Below are 26,057 nucleotides of genomic sequence, written 5' to 3'. Positions count from 1 at the left end.
AGAGTTCAAATGGTTTTCATTTATAGGAAACTAGGCATGGGTTCCAGATTCATACATTGCTTTACTTTTCATGAAAATTAAGGACATGGTTTGTACTAAAATGATCTCTCCTTTTCTTTATTAAGCTAATTGACCATGAAATAAATTAACTGGCATGATTAGTTGAAAAATTTGTCAGTTTTAAATGTTTGTGCTCTCTGACCCAGTAGGTCTTAACATAAATTCTTTTTTAAAAATATTTATTTTTTAGGTGTAGAAGGACACAAAACAATGCCTTTATTTTTATGTGGTGCTGAGAATCGAACCCAGGTCCCGCCCGTGCTAGGCAAGCACTCTACTGCTGAACCACAATCCAAGCCCCTTAACATAAATTCTTTAAAGTATTTATACAAGGATGAATATTTATATTTAAAAATTCAATTGCACTATGAATTGGTGACAAACTGAAAACTTAACTCTGAAGGTGTTATAAAAGCACCCTCAGATACAGCAGGAAAATTAACTGTCACTGAAGATAAGGGAACTGAAACTCTTTAGTCTTTTAAGTTGCTAAGTGTCTCGAACATGCATAATATGGTTGTGTGCAGTTGACTCAGGAAGTCATAAGAAAGGGAAAACAGCCCCACCTCAAACAACAGTGCTGTTTGGCTCTTAAGAGCCAAAATATCTGTATTTTCCACAGGGCACATCCATATCTGTTGAAAGAAGGATACACACTGATTTTTTGTGAATATGGTTTAGAACATACCCAAGTCTGACTCCTTTCTCTACCATCTGTTATGTGACTTTGGACAAATGACTTAACTTTTCCAATTCATTTTCTCATCTCTTAAATGAAAATGTTGATAGTTTTTATCAGTTATTAGTCATGAGGTACAAATGAGTTCAGGCACAGTACCTGAAACAACAAACTCAACAGATCTTCTCACACAGTTGCCACATACCCTGCTCCCTCATCAGTTATTCCCCTCTTAACCTGAATTTTAGCTCAGTGCTCTTTTTACCCATTTCTCACTATTCATTAAAAACCACAAAGCTAGCATTCAAAAGTGCCATGAATGTCTTAATTGGAATTCTAGTGGTACAGAATAACTGGAATTCTATGTAGACTAAACAAGTTGACAATTTGATAATTATTGATTTAAAATGTTCAAACCCAGTAGTTCTTAATCTGAATCATGGAGGTGTTTGAACAAGGGCACAAAAATTTGTCTACAAAGATTCAGTTGAGGGCTGGGATGGTGGTTCAGTGGTAGAGCAAGTGCCTGGCATGTGTGAGGCCCTGGGTTTGGTCCTTAGCACCACATTAAAAAAAGATGGACACAATACCTTTATTATCTATCTACAACTAAAATAAATAAAAAGATCCAGCCAGGTGCAGTGGGATCCAGCAGCTGGGGAGGCTGAGGCAGCAGGAGTTCAAAGCCAGCCTCTGCAAAAGTGAGGCACTAGGCAACTCAGTGAGACCCTGATTCTAAATAAAATACAAAACAGGGCTGGGGATGTGGCTCAGTGGTCGAGTGCCCCTGAGTTCAATCCCTGGCAAGTAAAAAATAAACAAATAGATAGATTCGGTTGAAACATGAAAATTGGAGACTATGTATATTTGCCATTAGGGCTGAGATAAATTGGGTGAAGTATATCTATTCAAGAGAATACTCTATTGGGAGAGTTAAATAGTGACATAGGAAGATATTCAAAGTATCTGATTAATGTAGACAAGCAATTAGAACATACTATTTGTACTCTGCCCATTTGTTTCTTTATAGTGTCAGTACTTTTTTTCTGCCCATTAAACGTGCCTGTCTGCTTCTAGTTTCCATGTCTGTCTTCTAACTAGGATTTTGTCATTCTTCCTGAGTATTTGCCTTGAAAGAACTAACTAGTGAAACTATTTAGACTTGGCATTTTATTTAGATAACTGGTTGATTGTGAAGTTATGTAATTTGGTCAGCTTACATTTTTCTGACTTAAATTCCTAACACATTTTTGCTATCTTAATGTTCATTTGCATACTGTTGTACTTTAAATTTGTGTAGGTATCATCTGTATCACTTCCTATATTGCATTTCCATTTTATTGGGTTTGTTAGGCAAAAGTCAGTCCTTGTATTCAAAGAAAAGCCCTTTTATTGTTTCTATAGTGTTAACTAATTTATTTTTGATACTGGAGATTGAACCTGGGGGCGTTTTACCACTGAGCTACATCCTCAGTGCTTTTTATTTTTTTATTTGGAGACGAGGTGAGGCAGGCCATATTTGCAGTCTTCGGTCTCAGCCTCGAGAGTCACTGGAATTATAGATATGCTCTACCATGCCCCAATAAATTTTTAATCTTTTTGTTCAGCAGAAAGAAATTTAAAGACTTACTTTTTTTTTTTTTTTACATTTAAACATGTAACTGAACCTTTCCTTTAAACTTAAGATGATACAGTAGTTGAGATTTTCCTTGAAAATTTGTAAAAAAATAACAAGGTTCTGCTGGGTGTCATGGTGCATGCCTATAGTTCCAGTAGTTCAGGAGGCTGAGGCAGATTCAAAGCCAGCATGAGCAACTTAGTGAGGCCCTAAGCAATTTGGCAAGACCCTATCTCCAAAAAAAAAAAAACACAAAAATAGAAACAAAGGCTGGAGGTGTGACTCAGTGATTAAGCGCCCCTAGGTTTGTTCCTTGGTACAAACAAAACGAATAACAAGATTCTGACCCAACAATTGTCCATATAGGACTAATTTTTACCCATAAATGTTAGATGGAAGTCTAAAGAAAAGGAAAATGATTCTCAGATTTAAATCCACATAATTCAAATTCTTACCAAGTAGCATGTATAGATTGTGACATAGAATAAATAAGCTCCGAAAAGTCTTTGTGGAGGGATAAGTTGGACAGCTTATTCATCTTTATGGGGGGTTCTGCAGTTGATTATCAGTCTCTCATAGTGTTTGTGATGCCTTGCTCTCTGCCTTCACTCTGCTTACAGAAAGAATATGGAACCATTAATGCCAGTAATAATTTTTGTGTGGTAAGAGTGATGGTGTCCTTTGGTAGATCAACATTCAGTGGCACAAAATTTGTTTCCACACCCAATAAAAATGTCAGAGCCTTGTGTTGCAAATTTCTGATTTTCAAAAATTTTCTAAAATAATCAAATTGCAAATATGTCCCTGGTTTGAGCAAAACTGTTGGCATACTTTTTGTTCAAGGCATTAGAAATTTGAGAAGTGTTTAGGTTTAAATATTAGAAATTAGAAGTATTTTATGGCAGTGTATGTTGGTGTATATTTTACAGTATTGATGGATTGACTTCAGTACTTGGGAAATAAATTCATACGTGCTTTAGAATGGAAATAAGAAGATTCAACAGATAATTCTGAAATGTTTTTACGTAATCATTCACATGTAAATTTCTTATTACAAGCATATTTAGAAATATTAGCTTATTATATATAGTTATTTTTTCCTCTTTTTTTAATATTTATTTTTAGGTGTAGATGGACACAACACAATGCCTTTATTTTTATGTGGTGCTGAGGATCAAATCCGGGTCCCGCTCATGCTAGACGAGTACTCTACCACTGAGCCACACAATCCCAGCCCCTGGGTATATATAGTTTTTTAAATAAATGCATATTTTGCTTTACTTGGCATATCCTATTGTGGCTTATCTTAAAATATTTCTTGTAATACTTTTCTTGGAATTAACTTATTCTTGGAAGTGTTTTTCTTACTAAGATAAGTAAACAAGTATAAACTGTATAAATATGAGTATGGCTTCTATACACCTTTTAAGTTCATTGGTAACATTACTGAACCTCTAATTGGCATTTTAAAGAATCCAGTAACTGAATGTTTTGTTTTGCTTTCGAGAATGGCTATGTTAAAGGGCACAGGTGGCTTTAGGTGTAGGAATGAGTATTCAGATGAAATCCACTTAAACACAGCCTTACAGGAGTTAGCCTTCAGAACGTTTTCTTATTCACTTATATATAAAAATGAAAGGGAAGACAGAAATAGAAGGAGTAAGGAATTATATGGGAAAGTAATTACAGCATTTTACCACTAAGGTGAATTAGTCCTCTTCTAATCCTGTCCTCTGCTAGTGTAATGAGAATGGAATGACATTGGTTGTTTTCTCATGATTTAGTTCTTTATGAAAAGACCTGGGTGTTTTTCTTAGAAGATAGTTCACTATGTATTTAAGAAGTGAAACCTACACAGATGAGGTGTGGAGTTGGCATCTTTGAATGCTGCTGTGTTGTCCAGAATTTCTTTTACTTATCAAGAAACTACCTTGGGGGCTGGGGTTATGGCTCAGCAGTAGAGTGCTCACCTAGCATGTGCGAGGCCCTGGGTTCGATCCTCAGCACCACATAAAAATAAATAAATAAAATAAGTATATTGTGTCCAACTACAACTAAAAAAATAAATAAATAAACATTAAAAAAAAGAAACTAAAAAAAACTAAAAAAAAAGAAAAGTGGTTGGAAGATTGTCGTTTTTAAGGCAATATTATTTCTTTAGTGTTTGTTTAAACTTTATAATGTCTGTGTATCATTTAAATCTATAACTCAGTGACATCTTAAATTTTCAGAAAATCATGTATAGAACCAGGTGCAATGGCGCATGCCTCTAATGCCAGTGGTAGGGGAGACTGAGGCAGCCTCAGCAAAAGTGAGGTGCTAAGCAACTCAGTGAGACACTGTCTCTAAATAAAATACAAAATAGGGCTGGGGATGTGGCTCTGAGTTTAATCCCTGGTACTTAAAAAAAAAAATCATGTACAAAAAAGTGGAATTTTAAATACAAATGGTTTCAGAATGAATATGAGACCTTCTTGACTTGTGGGATAAATTCTTGTCAACTTATTTTGATAGTTTCTCCTCCTCTTCAACCTTTCTAATACCTGTACTGTATGTGAGAATGTGCTCATGCCAAAGCTGATGATTAAAAGCCAAAACCCGAAACAAAACAAAACAAACCCCCCTGATTTGTAGCAAATAAACATGTACTTTCTGGCTTTCTTTTCTATCAGCAATCAGAAACGGAGACTGTACATCTGTTTATCCCAGCTCTTTCAGTCGGCGCCATTATCGGCAAGCAGGGCCAGCACATCAAACAGCTTTCTCGCTTTGCAGGAGCTTCAATTAAGGTACTGTTTTGCCAACTGTGGCTGTCCTGGTTCTTTAAGCAAATTAGAAAGATAAATCTTTCCACTTAATAATTTGAATTGAATGTTAGAGGTAGTCTTGGTTACATAGGGCCTGACAGAAAACCCCAAACAACAGTAGCTTAACCTCCAGATTGATTCTGGAGGCAAGAAATCCAGGGCTGGCTTGGCTGGTTACTTTGCTCCTCAAAACCTTGGACTTCTAAGCTCCTTCTAGTCATCTTTGCCAGGTGTGATCTTGGACTCTCATGGTCCCAGAAGACATCATTCAGTGCTCAAACAATCTGGTCTGTTGTCCAAGCCAGAAGGGACAAGTAGGACACAACAAAGCCTTTCTACTAGGGACATTTCCTCAGGATTTGGCCAGATGAAGCTGAAGGGGCATTAGGGAAATCTAGTCTGTGTATAGTTAGCTAAACATTTCATTATTACAGACAGTAGAGTAACAAATATCAGAAGACAGTTAATGTTTTCTGCCATAATATAACAGTGTGTTTTTTGAAGATTCTGTATTTTGACGTGCTAAAACAACATAATATTAAAAAGCTTGATGTATCTATAGTTTTGTTCAGGAAAACATCAGTTAGAGGTTTTATTTTGACTAAGTTTTATGAACCTTTAAAAATTAAGATTAACATACAACATAGTACACTTATCATACAACTCATAAATCCCACTCCTGGGTATTTATCCAAGAGAAATGAAAATTTGGGTTTTCACTCACACACACACACACACACACACACACACACCACTATACTTAAATTATCTATATCATCTTTATTGATAACTGTCCCAAAATAAGAAACCTGGTGAATGGATAAAATGTGTCCATCTATACAATAAATATTACTAAGCAATGCAAAGAGACTATTGATAAAAACAATTTGCAAGGATTCTCATGTATTGTGCTGAGAGACGGAAGTCAGTCTCAAAAAGCCACACATTGTATGATTTCATTTATATGATAATTCCACAAAAGGCAGAACTATAGGGACAGAAAGAAAACAAATCAGTGGCTGCCGGAAGTGAAGGAAGGGGGAAGGGTTGAGCATAATGAAGCTGTTGGAAGAGATTTAGGGGGTGATGAAAAGTGTTCTGTATCTTAATTGTGGTGGATACGTGAGTATGCATTTGTCACCTACACCAGGACACCAAAAGACATTAAATAATTAAAAATCAAAACAAATAGCCCTTATATATTCTTGTATAGCAATAAATAAGTGAGCAAAGGAAAAGACATGGTAAAAGATCAAGTGGTGAAACAACTTTCCTATCCTCCTAGTTTCCTGATTAAGTTAAAAATAAATTCTGAGACATATTCACATTTTAAAAAAAAAAACAAAACCCTAGTAGATCTGTTTTGGAAAAACTGAAGTGAACATTTCATGAATAAGAATTGGGTATTAGAGGCTCAGTTCTACTTTCTGGCTTTCACGAATGTTTCTAATGAGGCTGAAAAAATGTTTTTGTTTCTTAAAAGCCTGAAATGCATAATCTGAAAGATTCATCACCATTCCCAATACTTGGTATTGTTTTACATATGGACAAATTTCCATGTACTTTACTGTATTAGGGATAGAATATTTAGTTATTACCAAATTATCATTTGTGTTCATTTACTTGACATTCAGATCATTCCTCATTTATCTTGCATAAACAGTACAGTGATAAATAAGATATACAGCCTTATTTGTTTAAGCTTATGGAAAGTAGAATTAATGGGTCAGAGGGCATGTGCTTTTTTCAGGCTTTGAAAGAGTATAGCAATTTATACTCTTAACAAATGTAAGAGTGCAGTTAGTCCCAGCCTTCTATCACCAGTATCAATAAACAAAGGTATCTGAAACAAAACAACAAAGCTGGAAAATTGAATACCTTTTTTAAAATAGTGGTTTCCTTAAAGAGTTTTGATTAAAAGCAAGTAGTTGTTTGCAAATACCAGTCAGTGCCCTGCATAAAGTAGGTGACGAGAAATGTTAGCTTTATTATGGAGAGAGAACGCAAGGCTTCATTAAAAATAGATGTTTTTGATGTAAATTATGTGTGGGGAAAGGTCTAGAATGTATCACATAATTGACAGTGATCATCACTGTGGTGCAATTTGGTATTTTTGCTTCCTGTTCCTATATGAAATACTGTTTTTTGTATTACATAGTTATTTATTGTGTTTTGTATAGTAAATGTCAACAATTTTTTTCTTTATGTTTTGATAAGAGGAACTCAGTGGCATTTAATCACTGAAAGCTTTTTTAAATTTTCTTTCTTTTTTTGAGACAGGGTATCACTAAGTTGCTTAGGGTCTCCCTTGCTAAGTTGCTATGGCTGACTTTGAACTCATGATCATCCTGCCTCAGTTTCTGGGATTATAGGCAAGTGCCATCATGCCTAACCAGTTCTTTTAAAGTAACTCCTAGCAACTGGTCCCCAAATCCTTTTGTCCTAGGTCTTGTTGGGAATGTTGGTTCCTCTCTCTATATAAGTTTCTGCATACTTTCCCCAGTCGGGGCTTTTTGTGTGATTTCATATATTCTGTGAAAATAGAAAAGCCCAAGTTCATCTTTCTCCCACTTAATCAGTGTTTATTTATTTCATATCTTATTTTAGTGAACATACATGGGGATAATTTACTAATAATCTTTGATTTGTGGACTTAGTAAAAAATGTGTACAAATAGCTTAAGAAAGCAAGACTTCCTTTTATTTAAATTAGGTAAAAGGGGCTCAGCAACTCTGAAAGTTATAAAAGAGGATAGAGTAGCCTCAAAATATAAGGTGGAAGGTCTCTTGGAAACCCAAGAGGTTCTGATGCAAGCAGATCAAGGGCCACACTTTGCCTGTGCTTACAATACCAGTGGTACTCAATGGAAACAAACCACTGAGTTCATGGGCCAGGTTGCTCAACTTCTCCAGCCTTCCATTTCCCCATTTGTAAGGTAGAGGTCATCCTTCATCAGGGTGTGGGGCAGGTTGGCTGAGAGTCTGAATGTTTAGGTTTACATCAGATAGGCATAGTGTATGTTTATAGTATATAGCAGGAGCTCTAACTGATGAACCCACATTAATCACTGCCTCTCCATAATTTCCTTCCAGAAGGCTTTAAATTCTGCATTTCGGTCAGTCATGCAAATGTCAAGCTGGTTGGCCTAAGTGTTCTATCAATGACACCTGAAAGTATCATAACCCGTTGGTGATGGGTCTATTACAGATCGCTCCAGCTGAAGCACCAGATGCTAAAGTGAGGATGGTGATTATCACTGGACCACCAGAGGCTCAGTTCAAGGTATATGCCCCCAGACTACAGATGGTAGGAAGAACCATAATGCCGCCTTCTCTCAGAATTCCTGATTTTAAATAAAAAACATCTACTCAGTTAAAAAAAATAAAAAGAAATTTCATGTCTAAGATCAGAATGGAACCACAACTCAATTGTATTTTAAAAATAAACCAAAAGCCTTTAATTTTGAGTTCTGAAATGGTTGTTCCATTTGTTTCCCAAAGGTGATTTGTTCAACACCCTTCTATGATAACGCGAAGGAGAGACCTTAAGAGGAAACTTAGAAACTTTCCTATTAATATATGTGCCTTGGAAATGTGTACCCAGAGTTTTCTGTCTCCAAGAGGTTCTAATCTTGAATTAAAGTGCCCCACTTTAGCCCCTGGGTTCAATCCCCAGCACCACCAAAAACAAACAAACAAGCAAAAGGTCCCCCTTTCATCTTACTCTGGAATCAACTCTATTAGCCCTTGCCCGTAGACTCTCCACAAATCACTCTAATCTATGGGATTTTAGAGGCCTGAAGAGCAGGAGCTCTCATAGCATTTGACCTTTGTGAACCACTGCACATGTTTATTGGAGTTTGGGGCCAGAAGGCCTTTCCTTGTATACGCAAAGGTAATGTAGCAGAGTGATATAAAGCAGACATGGCAGCCAGTTTGCTGGTCTAAATCCCAGCTCTGGCATTTACCATCTGAAACCTGGAGCAAGTTATGTCTCTTTGGCCAGTTTCTCACTTATAAAACGAAGATAAAAACATTTACAACCTAACGTAGTTATAAAGTTTAAATAATATACAAAGTGCTTAGAATAGTGCTTAAAACTTGAGCAGCACAATATCAGTGTGCTACAATATACAGCCAACTCAAGGTGAACGGACTGAGACCATGCCAAATTCACAAATATGAATGTATTTCTAATTTTAAATTTTAGTATGGAACTAAGTAGAACAAATTAAAAATTAAAAAATTTAGTATGGAACACTTTGTCTTAGATAAAAGCAACTAAATTCTGTTATTTATCCAAAACCCATATATCTTGGTCCAACTGACCACTTAGCAGCTGTATAATTGGACAGCCATCTAACCTTAAGCCTTCTTTTCCTTAGCTCTAAACTGGCCAGTAACATTGCCTATGTCACATGCATATCGGGAATGTGCCAATCACCCACTGTCTTTTATATATATATATATATTTATTTATTTATTTTTGTAGTTGGACACAATATCTTTAATTAATTTATTTTTATGTGGTGCTGAAGATTGAACCCAGGGCCTCGCCCATACTAGGTGAGCACTCTACCCCACCCCAGCCCTCAATCACCCACTTTCACTATCTCTCCCCCCACCCTTTTACAGGTGTGGGTCACTCAGGATTGAACTCAGGACCTTTTGTGTCCTAGGCATTCTACCCACCCCTAGCATCCTGCCCCTTTCCCCCATCATTCCTTTGACCTCTGTTTCAGGCCTTTTTTTTTTTTAAACTAAAAATCCAAAGCTGTTTTCACTTCATTTACAGAAAGAATAGGAAACAAAGGGGGCGCTTTGAGATGTGAGTACAGTTGGTTCACATTTAGGTGAAGAAATGGACTCCTGCACAGCAGCCTTGTGGTCTAGGCAGCTCATAACTCTGGAATTATGAAAATTCCTTTCTATGCTGAACCTTTAGGGTTCTTAATTTTAAATCTTAAAAGGTAAATACAAATATCAGTTATTGCATGTTTCTCCTTAGATCTAAGCTTTTGCTCTTTTAAAACTGAAATTACTATCTTGGAACTGCTATGTTTGTATCATGGGAAATTCAAAGTTATTTCCCTGTATCTTGCAATTCCCAGGGTTTACAGTTAAGTTAAATATAACACTGTAAGCTATAATGGTTAAATCTCATTTATGTGATCAGTGATAATTCCAAATGAATGTTGTTTTAGAAGTCTAAGGAATAGTTAACCTAATCCATGTCTTTTCTCATTCAAGAGCTTCTATTTTGGAGGATAGTGTACATTGCTAGGGTCCTTTGATTGTATTAGGTAATATGTACATTTTGGCCTGCACCTTTGGTGCAGAAGCTAACCACTTTTTGTTTTTAAGGTTTGCCTGACTTCTTGTCAGAGTCGACCAACTCTTGGGACTTTTTCCTTTGGTGTATACCAGAGCAAATTAATGTTTGTACATAACAAAAGTAGTTTCTTATATGTAATAACTAGTTGCATGCAGTAGGAGATATGTTGGTTGTGAATATCAGGAGTGTGCATTAAATTGATTTTGTAGCCTATTTAAAGCAGAAATCACCTGGATAACATTGATAAACATGGTTAAATAGAAATTCCTCTCAGCAGGTTTCTTACTGGCTCATTTAAACATGAGCTTGGCTCTTCATGAACCTGGTGTAGCTGGCTGTGTAGTTTTTCCCAGTCTTTTCTTGCTTAAGAAAAAGGCAATTAATTTCTCATCGTCAGATAAAAAGTTTTACCTTTCAGGATGGGAGAGCAAATAAAATCTGACACAAATTATTCATTAGACTTGCCTATTTTCATCAGAAATATAGCTTATCCTTCTTTTATCATTGAATCATCTCACCCAAGGTGCATGTATTGTCACTCTTTTCGTAATTTGTCTCTTAAACTACTCAACAGTCTTCCAAATACAGGTGTATCATTACAAAGGGTTATTCCAGTTGGATCTAGGCCAACTTAAAGGGTAATTGGTTTTATGTATTTCAAACATGAATGACGCTGATCAGCTATATTCTCACCTGTAGGCTCAGGGAAGAATTTATGGAAAAATTAAAGAAGAAAACTTTGTTAGTCCTAAAGAAGAGGTGAAACTTGAAGCTCATATCAGAGTGCCATCCTTTGCTGCTGGCAGAGTTATTGGAAAAGGAGGCAAAACGGCAAGTACTTCAGCAAAACCTGTGCAGTGGTATAAAAGGGAAAGCATTGAAAGGTACTTGGGAGTTCCAATCCCTGAATTTTGGCTAATTTATAAAAAGCAGGACCATCTTGACCAAGGTTTGGATAAGAATGCCTATTGTACTTGAATGTGGATGTTGGATACTAGTGAAAGTAATATATCTTTCAGAATACTGTGAGAGGACTGTCCCTATTAGTAAGAGGCATTCAGCATTAATGTTGAGAATGTTAACACTGAACACGAACTGAAAAAATTTCATTTATAAGTTGTACTTTTATAACTGAAAAAAGCAAATAATGTCGGTTCTTTTTCTAACATCTAAGAAATATCCAAAGCTATTTACAAATTGGAAGTAATGGAGAACACACACTTTGGAATCAGATTTTCAGGATTTCAATCTAACTTTGCCATTCACTTGTGTAAATGGGCTTAAATCAGTTTTTTTTTCAAATGAGCCTTAGTTCCAATGTTTTAAAACGAAGACCAGGTACACACTTATAATCCAGTGACTTGGGAGATTAATTAAGGCCAAAGGATTCCAAGTTCTAGGCCAACCTCAGCAACTTAGCAAGACCCTGTGTCAAAATTAAACAATAATAAGGACTGGGATGTAGCTCAGTTACTAAAATGCCCCCAGATTCTATACACAGCACCAAATCAAATGAGGGCAGAACAATTAAGCTCTTGAATTATTAGGATTAAATGAAATTTGTAAAAGCTATAGCTCAGTGTCTGGCACATAGTAAGTGCTTGGGAATGATATTTTTTTTTAAATGCCACTTAAAATCGTGTATATTTGTCTATTTCAGGTGAATGAACTCCAGAATTTGTCAAGTGCTGAAGTTGTTGTCCCCCGTGACCAGACACCTGATGAGAATGACCAAGTGGTTGTCAAAATAACTGGTCACTTTTATGCTTGCCAGGCAAGTGGACTCTAAAATGATGTAATCACTTTTGATTCTCTCAACTGGAAGCAATCCTCCATGAGTATACCACACAAAAATGATTGTTTGATGTTTAACGCATTTATGTTATCTTTTTTTTTTTTTTGAGGGGGGGGTCTTGCTGTGTTGCCCAGGTTGTCCTCAAACTCTTGGGCTCAAATGATCCTTCTGCCTCAACCTCTCTTGTTGCTTGGACTATAGGTGCACCTAGTTGATGCTTAACACTTTTAGTCTTCCTTTTGGCAGATGATTTCAGAGATGACTAGCAAACTGATTAGGATATATTTCTAATAAGCAAATGTGTTCTAATCCTAATTAGAAAAAGGTATGCTCCATGTTTGTATAGAGAAGTCAAATTAAAAAGAACCAAAAAAAAAAAAAAATGCATTTTATTTGAAGTTGCTGATGTAGTAAAGTAACTTTCTATCAGGTAGATTTTTTAAGCTGTCTTTTTTGCAGGTTGCCCAGAGAAAAATTCAGGAAATTCTGACTCAGGTAAAGCAGCACCAACAGCAAAAAGCTCTGCAGTGTGGACCACCTCAGTCAAGGCGGAAGTAAAGGCTCAGGAAACAGCCCACCACAGAGGCAGATGCCAAACCAAAGACAGATTGCTTAACCAACAGACGGGCGCTGACCCCATCCAGAATCACATGCACAAGTTTTTACCTAGCCAGTTGTTTCTGAGGACCAGGCAACTTTTGAACTCCTGTCTCTGTGAGAATGTATACTTTATGCTCTCTGAAATGTATGACACCCAGCTTTAAAAAAAATTTAAAAAATTTAAAAAAAAGTAAATGGGGGAGGGAGGGAAAGAGAAGAGCTCTGCACTTCCCTTTGTTGGAGTTTCACGGCATAACAAATTTTCTAATTTTTCTTAAATATTCCCCCATAATGCCAGAAATTCGCTTGAAAGGTGCATTTGCTAAATTCATCAAATTAATTAAAATAGATTGCTCCTAAATCCAGTTGTTAAAATTGGATCAGAATAGGGTTATCACAGGAACTTAAATGTTAAGCCATTAGCATAGAAAACCTTTTTATTTTTATCTAACACTAACATGAATAACCTAAGGGAAGTGCTGAATGGTGTTGGCAGGGGTATTAAATGTGCATTTTTACTCAACTACCTCAGGTATTCAGTAATACAGTAAAAAACAAAATTGTTCCTTTTTTGAAAATTTTATATACTTTATAAAGATAAAAGTCCAACCATTTTTTAAAAAAAATTAAAATTCAACAGCTATTAGTGAACAGGAAAATAACTGAATGGAATTTTACTTCTGGCTGGTGACAGTAAAGCTGGAAAATTAATTTTAGGTTTTTTTTTTTTTTTGAGGCTTTTGACAGTTATTAGTTGGAAAATCCAGTAAATATTCAAAGATATGGAGCAGTGCCTATATTTGGAGAGCAGCAATACCATTTATTCCTTTGTTTATAGTTGGGAAGGTTTTTGATGGTACTAACAGAGCAATGTGGTGGCAGGAGGTTTTGGAACGGCTAGTTTAAATGGCTTCAGGAGACTTCAGGTTTTTGTTTAGCTACATGACTGAATGCATAAATGCTTTGTGCTTTTGACTATCACAACCTAAAGAAAGTGCGTCAACAAAAAAATGCAAAAACTTTGAAAAGGCTTTTTTTTAAAAAAAAAAACAAAAACAAAAAAAACAAGCTCCAGCTTGTCTTATAGGATGTTTAGTTTGCCAATACACTTCAGACCAATTGGTCTACGCTTTAAGCAGACTCCTAAAGAACTGCTTTGCGAAGACCAATGAGACAGATGGTGTGACAGTGCTAAAAGCAACAAATGGGCTACATCTCCTTATGCCTGGCGCTGTCATGATCCTCACTAAGCTGTTTTGAAGATTTTTAAGCAATGGATTAAAAAAAAAAAAAAAACTAAAGTATTAAATAGAATATAGCAGATTTTCTGTATAATCTGCAACCAGTTATTTGAAAATAAGTCAAAAGGTAGAGAATGCAAGAAAATAGTTTTGGGAATATAATTTGAATGACTGTGAAAACATCTGGCCTTTGACAATGAAATTGTTTGCCCATTCCTTAACTCAATGGCAAAGCCCAGTAATGTACAATTGTGTGGGTATGGGTGGTCTCTAGGCCACGCTGCTCTCTAAATTTTTGTTGCTTTTGTTCATGAGATGATCACAGTCATCATGTTATTATAATCTGAAAGGCATTACATAACCCTTTAAGAATCATTTGCCTCGTTCATAATTCAAGATGAATTTCTACACGCTTAGGTAAATTTTTCTGAAGATTAGCAATATCATATTAGACCTGAAAATGATTTAAAATGTTTCCCTAAATATTTCAGAAAACCAGTTAATTTTGTAGTTTTTAGCAAAAAAGTGCCCTTTTTGTCACTGAATTCACCTAGCATTCATTTTTTTTTTTTTTTTAATACAATGAATTTAAACTGCTAAAAATCAGACTGGCTTTTGGTTGGATTTCAGGTGAGATGTGTTTAAGGCCAGAGTTCTTCCTTGATATTTGATTTTTCTAGTATTTTTCTTTTTTAATTCAGATAGGTGCTGCATTTATATCTGCTGGTTTAAATTCTGCCATATTTCACTTCTAGCCTTTTAGTGTGGCAAATCATGTTTTACTTTCACTTAAGCATTTGTAATTTGGAGTATCTGGTACTAGCTAAGAAATAATTCTATAATTGAGTTTTGTATTCCCCGTGTATGGATCATTCCTCATCTATAATGTGCCCCAAATGCAGCTTCATTTTCCAGATACCTTGATGCAGAATAAAGTTTTTCATCATTAGATATAGCCTGTTGTGTAATGTTTCCAGGTGAATGTGAACGTTTTTTATTTAGTCTACAAACTTGGATTTTTAGTAACAGAATGTTAGTTTCAAAATAGGCACCAATACTTGTAGATTTTACTCTCATCCATGGCACATTAATGTGAACACTGATTAGACTACTACATACAAATTAATGACTACAGGTTCCAAGAGTTTTTCTTAATACTTTACATTCTGTGAAAGCTGTAGAAGTCCTATACTAAAAGAATATTCTGTGGTATTTACTACTACTATTTATCCCCTCAATGTTACAAGGTCAGTGAATGTTGATGTACTTTTGTGTTAACAAAAACACTTTGGCCACTCCACAAGATTTCCATTTAAGGAAAATTAATAAAAATCTGAGCAGAGTCTCAACACAGGGACCAATGCTAAAACTCAGGAAATTTTGGTTTGGTAGCTGATCAGGATAGACAACTTGTTTTGGGTTTGACTGTATCAACAATTCACATCTGTCATCATGAACAACCATGAGGGTAGATAAGATTTGTTCTAGCAAGGAGATGCAATTTAGGAACTGTTTTCCAAGAAGTGACTCAATCCAATTCATCTGACTCAAAGCAATCTAAGTTTATTCACATTTGAACTCCACTGGAGTTAGGGATGAAGTGTCATCTTCTATTCCAATAATGAAGTCTTCAGGTAATGTCTCAGGTGCTATCTGAGCTAACTGGTCATCATAAGAACGTAGGGTCCATAATTTCTCTAATTCATAGGTTTCTCTGGTTTCTGGAAGCATCAAATGAATCACCATGCTGCCTATCAGAGACAGATAAGAATTAATGAAGAAAACAATTCATTTACTTTTACTCTTGTCTCTCAACTCTAATCTAATGTAAGTTTAGGATCTAGGAACTAGAGCAGTGGTTATCAAAGTGTGGTTTCCCAGATTAGCATCACCCAAGAGCTTTTTAGAAAGGCAAATTGTAGACCTCAATCCAGTAAAACATACCATAGAAATGATGCTGTGTGTTCCTTACTGCATCCATCATATAAGGAGGTACATGATGTCAATATGTAAACTTCTGATGGAAATGATCTGTTAGGTTTCTCATAGGAAACAATTCTCCTTAGATATTTCTGAAAGTACTCACTGCCTTTGGCTCTAGTCTGTCTTTCCAAGGCTGTTTATATAGTGCATTGTCTTATTGGAACGACAGTATTTCCCTCCACAACAGAGGACAGCAGTCGTTCTGATACTGCTAAATAGCCTCTGATATACAAGATAATCACCCAGACTCAACAAAATTACCCAATCTAAAATATTAATGGTGAAAAACATAATACTTTACTTTCTGTGAAGGCTGTAGAAGTGCTATACTAAAAGAATATCCTGTGGTATTTACTACTGCCTTCTATCACCTCAAAAGTTATAGGGTCCACGAATGGTGATATACTTTTGGCCATTCATTACATAGAATAAAACTTGCATTTAAGCAAAATTAACAAAAATCAAAGTCAACACAGGACCAATGCTAAAATTCCAGGAAATTCTGCTGCGACCTCAGGGACAGCTTGTTTTTGCTTTGATTATATCGACAATTCCTACACATCAGGCATCATGAACACCCATGAGGTTATAGCCAAGCAAGCCCACTTCCTCCTTGTTATAAACATCATCTTAATAATCTCAGAGCTCCTCTTAAAACTCTGTACGTGTGTCATCTGGCCCCTCTGTTGTCCTATGAGACTGGGGCTCAAAGACCAAGTACAAAATTGATGATGCTGGTTACCGCTACTGCTGCCAACTGCCCTAACTCCAGAAGAGTTTTATATTTTCTATCAGTACCTATGACAATGGAAGGACAACTTACTAGCTTGCAAGTAGGATAAAATTTCAGACCCCTCAGTTCTTGACATTTTCTCTCTATAACGTCTTGTTGGAAGCTGTTTTGAAGCTATACTCACTACTACAACCTGGTATCTTTTTAAAATTCCAGCCTTGTGCTCTCATTTGAGTTATTTATGGCCAAGGTGACATATACTTTATCATCAAGCCTTCCTCTGCTACCATTAAAGAATCTCCTCTACTTCTGTGTCTATAGTTATCCTTCCAGACCTGAGTGGCTAGTTACATATACACCATACAGTATGTCTCCCTCCAAGAGGGTCTCATCTAGCGTACTTTTGTTAGATATAAGACTTCACATGTGAAAAAGACCATGTGAGTTATAACAGAACTTTTATTACTTGAAACAAATTTCAAAAATCTTACTTGGAGATGCACTCAGCAATTTTATCTCAATCCTTTTGTAGCTAAAATCAACTCAATATTAAACAATATCAATACTTATCTGTGAAATATGCCCAAATAACTTACCAAAATCCACACAAAGCCAGTCATCAGTATCCTTCCCTTCGATCTTAACATAAGGCTCACTTTTACGTTTCAGGTGTTTGTACTGAAAAAAAGTCAGTCCATATATTAAAAGGAGGGAAGAGGTCTTTGCTCTTACTGAGGATCCAGTAGCATTTGTCTGGTCTGAATTTGAAAACTAGCTTACTAGTTTTGGTACTTTGCCCCAATATTAATAGTTTAGGGAAAATATCTCCCTCCTATCTTCTCTATACCTCTTTGCCAAATCCTCCTGTGTAAGTCCTGAGAGGACCACCCTATTCATTCACCAAGGTGCCCACTCAACATTTGGTCCTCATCTGTATCTTCCCTTATACCCAATATGCTTCTCCTCACTCTCGGGGAAGACAGATGTCACTTTCCTATTTTAAGGCAAGATCTCAGTGCTATTGATTTAATTTCATCTGGCTTCAGGACATGTTTAGGGAATTTCATCATCCCATGTGTCTATTCGCAATACAGCTATTTTGTCTGATATTAGTGTAAATCAAAACCTATTACCAAAGACAAACGACATTATATAAGGTCAAAGGGTTTAACTCACCCAGAAGATGTAACAATTATAACATCAGAGCTCCTAACCATACTGACAACTGAAATGACAGCAGCACAAAAACAGACTTTAATACCTCTTGTCCCATAATGGACAGAGTAATCAGAAGATCAGTAAGGAAACAGGACTTGAACAACACTATAGACCAACCAGACCCAACAATTGCAAAATACACATTTTCCCCAAACGCACATAGGAAATTCTCCAGGACAGATCAGGTATTTGACCACAAAGGAAGTCTTAAATTTAAAAAGAATGAAATACAAAGTATTTTTCTGGTCACAATGGAGTAAAAGAAATCAACAGGAAAAAAAATTAGAAGATCCACAAATGTGGAAATCAAACAGCATGTTCTTAACCAACAGATCAAAGAAGAAATCACATGCGAAAATAGAAAATAATGAGAGGAATGAAAGTTAACATACCAAAATTTCTGGGATGCAGCAAAAGGGAAATTTCATAGATATAAATACTTACACTAAAAAAAGATTACAAATCAACAACCTAAATTTATACCATAAAGCAGTAAATGAAAAACAAAGCTGGCAGAAGAAGGAAAAAATAATTAGGAAAAAAAATAGAAAAATTAGTGAGCCCAAATTTGACTTTTCAAAAGTATCAACCAAAATGACAAATCTTTAAGGGGGGAGGAGATTCAAAATCAGAAGTGAAAGAAGACATTACTACCAATTTAAGAGAAAAGGATTGTAAGAATACTATAGACAACTGTATACAACAAATTGGACAACCTAGGTGTAACAGGCAAATCCCTAGAAATACACAAACTACCTTATGAAGAAACAAAGTTTGGATAGACCTGTAACTTGTAACTAGTAATCAGAATCTCCCAACCATAAAAAAAATAAAATAAAAAAAAAACCAAAACAAAACAAAACAAAAAAAAACCAGCCCTGAACCAGACAGGTTCACTGGTGAATTAAATCATTCTCAAACTCTCAAAAAAACTAAAGAGTGAACACTTCCTAACTTGTTCTGAGGCAAACCTCACCCTGATAGGAAAATCACCAATACAAAAGTCCTCAACAAAATATCAGCAAACCAAATTTAGCAGTATGTTAAAAGGATTATATACCATGATCTAGTGAGATTCATTCTGAAATACAAAGATGGTTCAACATATGAAAACCAATCAATGTAATATACCACACTAATAGAATGAGGGAAAAAATCCACATGATCATCTGAACTGAATCATTTAACAAAATTCAATGCCCTTTTAGATATAATCAGTCAACAAACTGGTAATAAAAGGAAGATATGTAATAACCAGCATATAGCACTCAGCTAACATACTAGATGGTCAAAGACTGAAAGCCTTTCCTCTAAGAACAAGACAAGAATGCCCACTTCTATTCAGAAGAATACTGGAAGTTCTCGCCAAAGTAGTTATGCAAGAAAAAGAAAAGGCATCCAAATTGGAAAGGAAGAAATAAAATTATCTTTTTGCAGACAATGTGATCTCATAATGTAGAATTCTAAAGATGCCACCAAAAACATGGTTAAGACTAATAAATTCAAAATTATAGGATACAAGGCCGACACCAAAATCAGTTGCATTTCTATATTCAAATAATAATGAAAGTTAATGAAATTAAGAAAAAATTTCATTTACAATAGTGTCAAAAAGAAGAAAATACCAAGAATAAACTTAGCAAAGGAGGCAAAAAAGACTTTTACAATAAAACTTCAAAACACTGATGAACTGGACACGGTGGCACATGCCTGTAATCCCAGTGACTTGGGAGGCTGAGGCAGGAGGATCATGAGTTCAAAGCCAGCCTTAACAATTTAGCAAGGCCCCGAGCAACTTAGAAAGACCCTGTCTCAAAATAAAAAGGGCTAGGTATGTGGTTCACCCCTGGGTTCGATCCCTAGTACCAAAAGACAAAAAACATTGATGAAAGAGATGACACCAATAAATGGGAAATATTCTGTGTTCATGAAAAGGAAGATTTAATATTGTAGGGAAGTCAATACTATCCAAAGTAATCTACAGATTCAATTCAATCCCTATCAAAATCCAGTGATGTTTTTTGAAAAATTAACCTAACCCTAACAAAAACAATCCTAAAAAAGAACAAAGTTGGTGGTCTCAAATTTCCTGGTTTTAGAACAGTATAGAGACTGGGTGTGTGGCTCAGGACATGCCCAACAGGCCCTGATTTCAATATCCAGGACCCACCTCCCGTCCCTGCTCCTGCAAAAACAAAACAAAGCTAAAACCTTAGTACAATGTTAAAGTAATCAAAACTTGTAGTACTGGCATAAAGTCAGACCTATACACCAAAGGAACAGAATAAAATCCAGGAAGAAAGAAAAGGAAAAAAAAAAAAGCCCTCACATAAGTTGTTGAATGATTTTCTGCAAGGGTGCTGAGATCTTAAATGGGGAAAGGCTAGTTTTTTCAGCAAATGGTGCTGGGGAAGATGTATATACACATGGAAAACCTTATACCATCAATAAAAACTAACTTAAAATGGATTAAAGCTGGGCACAGTGGCACATCAGAAGGCTGAAGGAGGAGCATCATAAGTTCAAGGCCAATATGGGCGACTTAGCAAGATCCTGTCTGAAAATAAAAAGGACTGGGAATATAGTTCAATGTCCCTAGGCTCAATTCCTACTGCTGCAAAAAGGAAGTGTGCATGCTTAGCTGGGTGTGGTGGCACACACCTGTAACCCCAGCAATTTGGGAAGCTGACTGCAAATTTGAGGTCAGCTTCACCAAGTTAGCAAGACATTGTCTCAATTTTTTTTTTTTTTAATTTTTAAAAAGAGCTGGAATTTTGCTCAGTGGTAGAGCGTCCCTGCTTTCAATCCCTGGTACCTTCCCAGATGTATTAAATACCTAACCATAAGACCTAAAATTATAAAACTTGTAGAAGAAAATTTTTGAAAAGTTGTATAATATGATTTGGCAAACAAAGCAAAAAGGCTACCCACAGAATGGAAGCAGATATTTGCAAATTACGTATCTGTTAAAGGATTAATAACCAGAAAACAACTCCTACAACACAACAACAAAAAATCAAATCTGACTTAAAAATAGACAAGTGTCGAGCTGGGGACATAGCTCAGTTGATAGAGTGCTTGCTTCACATGCACAAGGCCCTGGGTTCAATCCCCAATACCACAAAAAAAAAAAAAAAGACAATTATCTATTTAAATAGACATTTCTCCATAAGCTCAATAAAATGAAAATATGTTCAACATCACTAAGCAGGAATGCAAATAAAACCACAATGAAGTATTATTTTTACACCCATAATAATGACTATTATTAAAAATAACAAAAACTGTTTTGGCTACTATCTGGAGAAGTTAGAAACTTTAACATGACTAGTGGGAAGATAAAATTAAAAATAAGCCGGGTACAGTGGCACACACCTGTAATCCCAGCGGCTCAAGAAAACTGACACAGGAAGATAGCAAATTCATAGCCAGCCTCACCAACAGTGAGGTGCTAAGCAACTCAGTGAGACCCTATCTCTAAATAAAATACAAAATAGGGCTGGGGATGTGGCTCAGTGGTCAAGATCCCCTGAGTTCAATCCCCAGTACCCCTCCCTGCCAAATTGAAAAACAGAATTGCCATGTGAACCAGCAATTCCACTACATCTAAAAGAACTAGAAGCAGGGATATGAACAAGTATTTTGATACCATGTTATTGTAGTACTACTCACAGTAGCCAAAAGTTGGAAGCAACCTATCAGTGGTAAATGAATAACAATGCAATATACACATACAGTAGAATATTATTCAGCCTTAAAAAAGAAACTCTGGCATATGCTATAGCATAGATGAATCCTGAAGACACAATGTTAAGTGAAATAAGCTAGTCTCAAAAGGATAAATACTATATGATTCTATTCATGTAAGATACTAAGAGTAGTCAAATTCATGAGCAACAAAGTAGAATGGTAGTTGGGGAAGAGGGAATGGAGAGTTATTGTTGAATAGCTACAGTTTTAGTTTTGCAAGATGAAGAAAGTTCTGAAGATGAAAGATAAGTAATGATTGTACATCAATGTTAATGTACTTACTCAACAAATATACACCTAAAAATGATTAAAACGGTGGGTGCTTCATTATATATATTCTAACACAAACAACAAAATGTTCTTGACATAGCATTTCTCTCCTTTCTCATCTAGAATTTTCAAAAAAATAACTTCTAGTCCCTTATTTCTACTCTTCCAGAAACCTCTTTGAAAAACCTCCCAGTCTTTTTTTTTTTTTTTTAATAGTCCTGAATCTAATGGTGACTGCTAAATCTTTATCTTACTCCATCCCAATACTGCATATAATAGAGACACTGTCTGATAATTCTTCTTCTTGCTCTCCTGGTTTTCTTCCCAGATCTATGTTTTTGGAATTTGCTCTAACATGTTACATCAGGGCATTTTCAGACCCCTTGTTTCACAATTCAATTTCAGCTATACTTTTGGTCTTAACTGCCTTCTCTTTAGCCAGTTTTCAACAGGGAAGAGAAGTCCATTCCCCTCTAGAATTGTACCAGAATCAGCTAGAAACTTCCAAGTACAGCCCCACCCCCCATTCTGATTCATACTAAGCTTAATTAGTAATTAGGCTTAGTATTTAGTACCTGTGAATTCACTGGGCAAGGAATACATCTATCTCACTACTTTCCCCAGGCTGAGCACAGTGCTCAAATATTTGATTTAAAAATGTAGGCCAACACAGACAACTTTTTGCAAATATGGAAATGTTTCATGAATATCCAATAAGGTCGCAATCAGCCACATGTAGCCACTGAGCACATGAAGTGTGGTTAGTACAAGTTAGGAACTGAATTTGTAAGTTTAATTTACAATTATAAATACCACATGTGGCTAGTGGCTACTGTATAATAGTGCTGTTTTAGAAATGCTTCTGGCTTATACTGTCTTCTAGCCTGCCTTCGGGTTTTTTTTTTTTAAATTTTTTTCTCTGTGGTCACAAGAGTCAAAAATTGGAAATAGCCTGACTCAACAAGGCTGGACACTGTTCCTAAACCTTTCACTACCAAAGAACATAAATACACTTTTTACAAATTCTGAAGTTGGGCTTCTTAATAATTTATTAATGATGTATTACTTAATGATTCATTCTGTAAATGTTGGTGCTCAGCCTTGACACTGACACTATTCCACTTAGTTAATGATCCAAAAAAGAAAATAAAGCATCCTACCATTTTCACAATATAGTAGGCCATGGCGTGTAAGTGTCGGGTGGAAGTTCCACTACCAATCACAAAGTAATCTGTATATCTCATTTCTGGAGGAACCTTGATCACACAAATGTCTCTTGCATTTTCTTGCCTCAGAAGTGAAACCAGCATATCGATGTCAAACTTGGGACCAGTATGATCTGAAAGGCACAAGTATTTGTTTGTGACATGTCCAAGTAGGAGAGAGACCTGTATGCACCTAGAGATGCAGATGCCTCCCAAAGGAGACTAAAACTGCTCCTCTAAGAGGATGTTAAGATTCAAAATGTTCTAAAAGATGGCAGGGCCTAGGCCTTCTGGAAGCTGAACCTGGGCAGTAGTTTCATATAGCATTGCTCAGCTTTCATGATTTGCTCAGATTACACACAGCCACTGTATTTCCTTTGCTAATACCACATGCAAAGTAGAACCATAAGTCAATGACAAATGATTTTCTAGTCACTATTACTAAAATGAGCAATACATCTCAAACACAGAAATGCCATTAAAGGGGCTGGGGTTGTGGCTGAGTAGTAGAGCACTTACTTAGCGCAGATGAAACACTGAGTTCCATCCTCACCACATAAAAAAATAATAAAGTAAAAAAAAAAAAAAAGAACAGATATAGAATATTTAAAAGAAAGAAATGCTATAAAAAATCAGTAGCACAATTTGGGAAGGAGGTGATATTCTGGGGCATATTAAATCAAATCCCTGCCATAAAGGTTTATAAAACCAGAATTATCAGCCGGAAGGGATCTCAAATAGTCACAGCCTTCAAGTGAGATGAAGAAACAGGCCCTAGTGGAACTAGTGTGGGCTATGATCAATCAGTAAAGTGATTCTCAGTTTGAACCATCATGTTTTTCCTCATAAAGCAATTTGGGTTATTAGCAATTTTTACCCATGAAAATCTTTTTTTATGTAGAGATTTCAACACTCACTTCTTTAGCTTGGAGTATTACTAGAACCTATAATTTTACAGCTCACCTAAGTGCTAAAGCTGACTCCAAAGGACCTAGTAGCTAAATTCATCAAGAGTTCGCCCTCTAATAGTCTACAATATCTTTTTTTTTTTTTAATAAACTTTTTTTTTTGGTACCCGGGATTGAATCCAGGGTGCTTAACTACCAAGCCACATTCCTAGTCCTTTTTAAAAATTGTTTGAGACAGGATCTTCCTAAGTTGCTGAGGCTGGCTTTGAATTTGAGATCTTCTTGCCTCAGCCTCCCTGAGTCGCTAGGATTACAGGCTGGCGCCACCGTGCACGGCTATTACTTCTTGGATATAACCTGTTTACCATTTCTCAAGTTTCTAAAAACATTTGCAATAATTACAGTATTTAACTGGGATTCACCTTGTTGGCGCTTCTCACGCATACCTTGGCCCCCGCCCCTGGCTCTTCCTAAGAATCTCACATCTCATTTCCCAGGACCTAAGGTCGAGAGTGAAGGGAGGGGAGTACCGCGACGTTTTGATGCCAAGGGTCCGGTGAGGCCATGCCACGGTTGATGCTTTTAAGACTACAGCTCATCTTCTGGCCTGTTTCTTCAATGTGAAACAGGAAGGCTGGCGGCAGCAACCTTTGACGAACCTTCTTGTTCTGGGTCTGTAGTTACGTGACTCGTTAACAGAAATACATAAAGCAGGGAACCCACGACCTCCTCCGTCAGGACTTGGCTCCCAGCTACCCAGAGAGAGGTTCCCTCCACCCCGTACCTGAAACGTCCAGCTCTGGGAATCCCTCGCCGGGTGTCCGCTCCTCCTGCTGAGGCCCATTGTGCAGGCCACGCACAAGGCCCGGGGTCAGGTTAGCCCGGCAGAGCGCTGGTCCCGCGGGAAGCCGCCGCACAGCCAGCAGCTGCAGCCGGGGTCCCACAACCGCAGCCGGTAGTGGTGCACGCCGCGAGACATCCCGGAGCCTCAGGAGCCGCCCGAGACGCCGCGCCGCACAAACGCCGAACTCCATCGCCGTCGCAGCGCGTCACGCCGCGGGGCGGGGCTTCCACGGAGCCCGAGCAGGTTCTGCATCTTTCGATTGGCCCAGTCAATCCGGCAAGGTCTGGAATTTCTGCGTCTGATACACGGGCGGAGCCGGGGCCGTGGGCGGAGCCGGGGCCGTGGGCGGAGCCCCGAGCCAGGGCAGCACTGCAGTGACCCAGAAGGACTGACTAACTTGGGAGTAGGTTTCCTAGGGAGGTAATGGTTGGTTAGTGACAGCTTACCTTGAGTTTTCTCTCTCATCTTGTGTCTCTTCTTTGTCCCGTACTACTTAAGGCAAATTAAGACATAAATTTTCTGATGCTGGGGTGTAGCTCAGTGGCAGAGCTCTTGTCTAGCATATGGAGGCTATGGGTTTAATCCCAGACACTGCCCCCCCCCCCCGCCACTCAAAACAACGTAATTTTTACCCTCTCCCATTTCCAAAAAACATTCAATATTCCTTTGAAAATCTGAAATCCCATGAGGAAAATCGAATATCCTGGATAATGTGGGGTAGAAGGCAGAGGTGTAAAGTACCGTATGGGAAAAGTTCTTAAGTCAACTGTTCATCTATCTATACCCTTGAATGGAAGAGTTTCCGCCAGTGGAAGCACCGCGAGAATGAGGAACACTGACATGACATGACTAGCGTCACATACTTAATGGCCAAGATGAAACTGGAAGTAGGGTGTCTGGAAGGAAAAAAAAAAAGTGACTTCCTGAAAGGAAGTTTCCTAGAGAGGACAGTGAAAGTAGGCAAATATCCCCATTGCCTGGAACATGTTGCCATGGGGCTGTAATAGTGCCT

At 37.0% G+C, this 26,057-nt stretch overlaps 2 protein-coding genes across 4 annotated transcripts in view; one reads left to right on the top strand and one right to left on the bottom strand.

Annotated features, from left to right (window-relative positions):
- The window catches only part of Igf2bp3 (insulin like growth factor 2 mRNA binding protein 3), a 146,592-nt gene extending 131,534 nt beyond the window's left edge, over positions 1–15,058 (top strand). The window contains exons 11-15 of the mRNA XM_046463626.2: positions 5,030–5,146; positions 8,372–8,446; positions 11,198–11,329; positions 12,159–12,272; positions 12,753–15,058. Of these exons, the coding sequence (XP_046319582.1) occupies positions 5,030–5,146; positions 8,372–8,446; positions 11,198–11,329; positions 12,159–12,272; positions 12,753–12,851 (537 nt within the window). The 3' untranslated portion in view covers positions 12,852–15,058. The remainder of the gene's footprint in view (positions 1–5,029; positions 5,147–8,371; positions 8,447–11,197; positions 11,330–12,158; positions 12,273–12,752) is intronic.
- On the bottom strand, positions 2,951–25,258 carry Malsu1 (mitochondrial assembly of ribosomal large subunit 1). Of its 3 annotated transcripts, XM_058585349.1 has the most exons (5): positions 24,986–25,258; positions 23,249–23,427; positions 17,447–17,528; positions 15,706–15,885; positions 2,951–2,967 (listed from the first exon to the last, which is right to left on the bottom strand). In XM_058585349.1, coding segments are annotated over exons 1-5 (693 nt in total). In that variant the 5' UTR covers positions 25,236–25,258; the 3' UTR covers positions 2,951–2,965. The 3 variants fall into 3 exon arrangements, with proteins under 3 accessions (XP_058441332.1, XP_046319584.1, XP_046319585.1); XM_046463628.2 differs by lacking the exon at positions 2,951–2,967 and having other exon boundaries at positions 15,676–15,885; XM_046463629.2 differs by lacking the exon at positions 2,951–2,967 and having other exon boundaries at positions 15,676–15,881; positions 24,986–25,257.
- Between the last annotated feature and the right edge of the window lie 799 nt (positions 25,259–26,057).

The sequence above is a fragment of the Marmota monax genome, unplaced genomic scaffold (assembly GCF_021218885.2).
Source record: "Marmota monax isolate L192 unplaced genomic scaffold, Marmota_monax_Labrador192_F-V1.1 WCK01_AAM20220418_F8-fsc00057, whole genome shotgun sequence".
Lineage (NCBI taxonomy): Eukaryota > Metazoa > Chordata > Mammalia > Rodentia > Sciuridae > Marmota > Marmota monax.
Note: the sequence above shows the minus strand (reverse complement) of the source record. Positions and strands in the feature narration are given on the sequence as shown.

Excerpts from the sequence above, each read along its gene's own strand:
- Malsu1 (XM_046463628.2), bottom strand. The coding sequence starts at position 25,235 with ATGGAGTTCGGCGTTTGTGCGGCGCGGCGTCTCGGGCGGCTCCTGAGG. Across the intron at positions 23,428-24,985 it reads CCCAGAGCTGGACGTTTCAG|ATCATACTGGTCCCAAGTTT; the intron begins GTACGGGGTGGA and ends TGTGCCTTTCAG. Across the intron at positions 17,529-23,248 it reads CCTACTATATTGTGAAAATG|TACAAACACCTGAAACGTAA; the intron begins GTAGGATGCTTT and ends ACTTTTTTTCAG.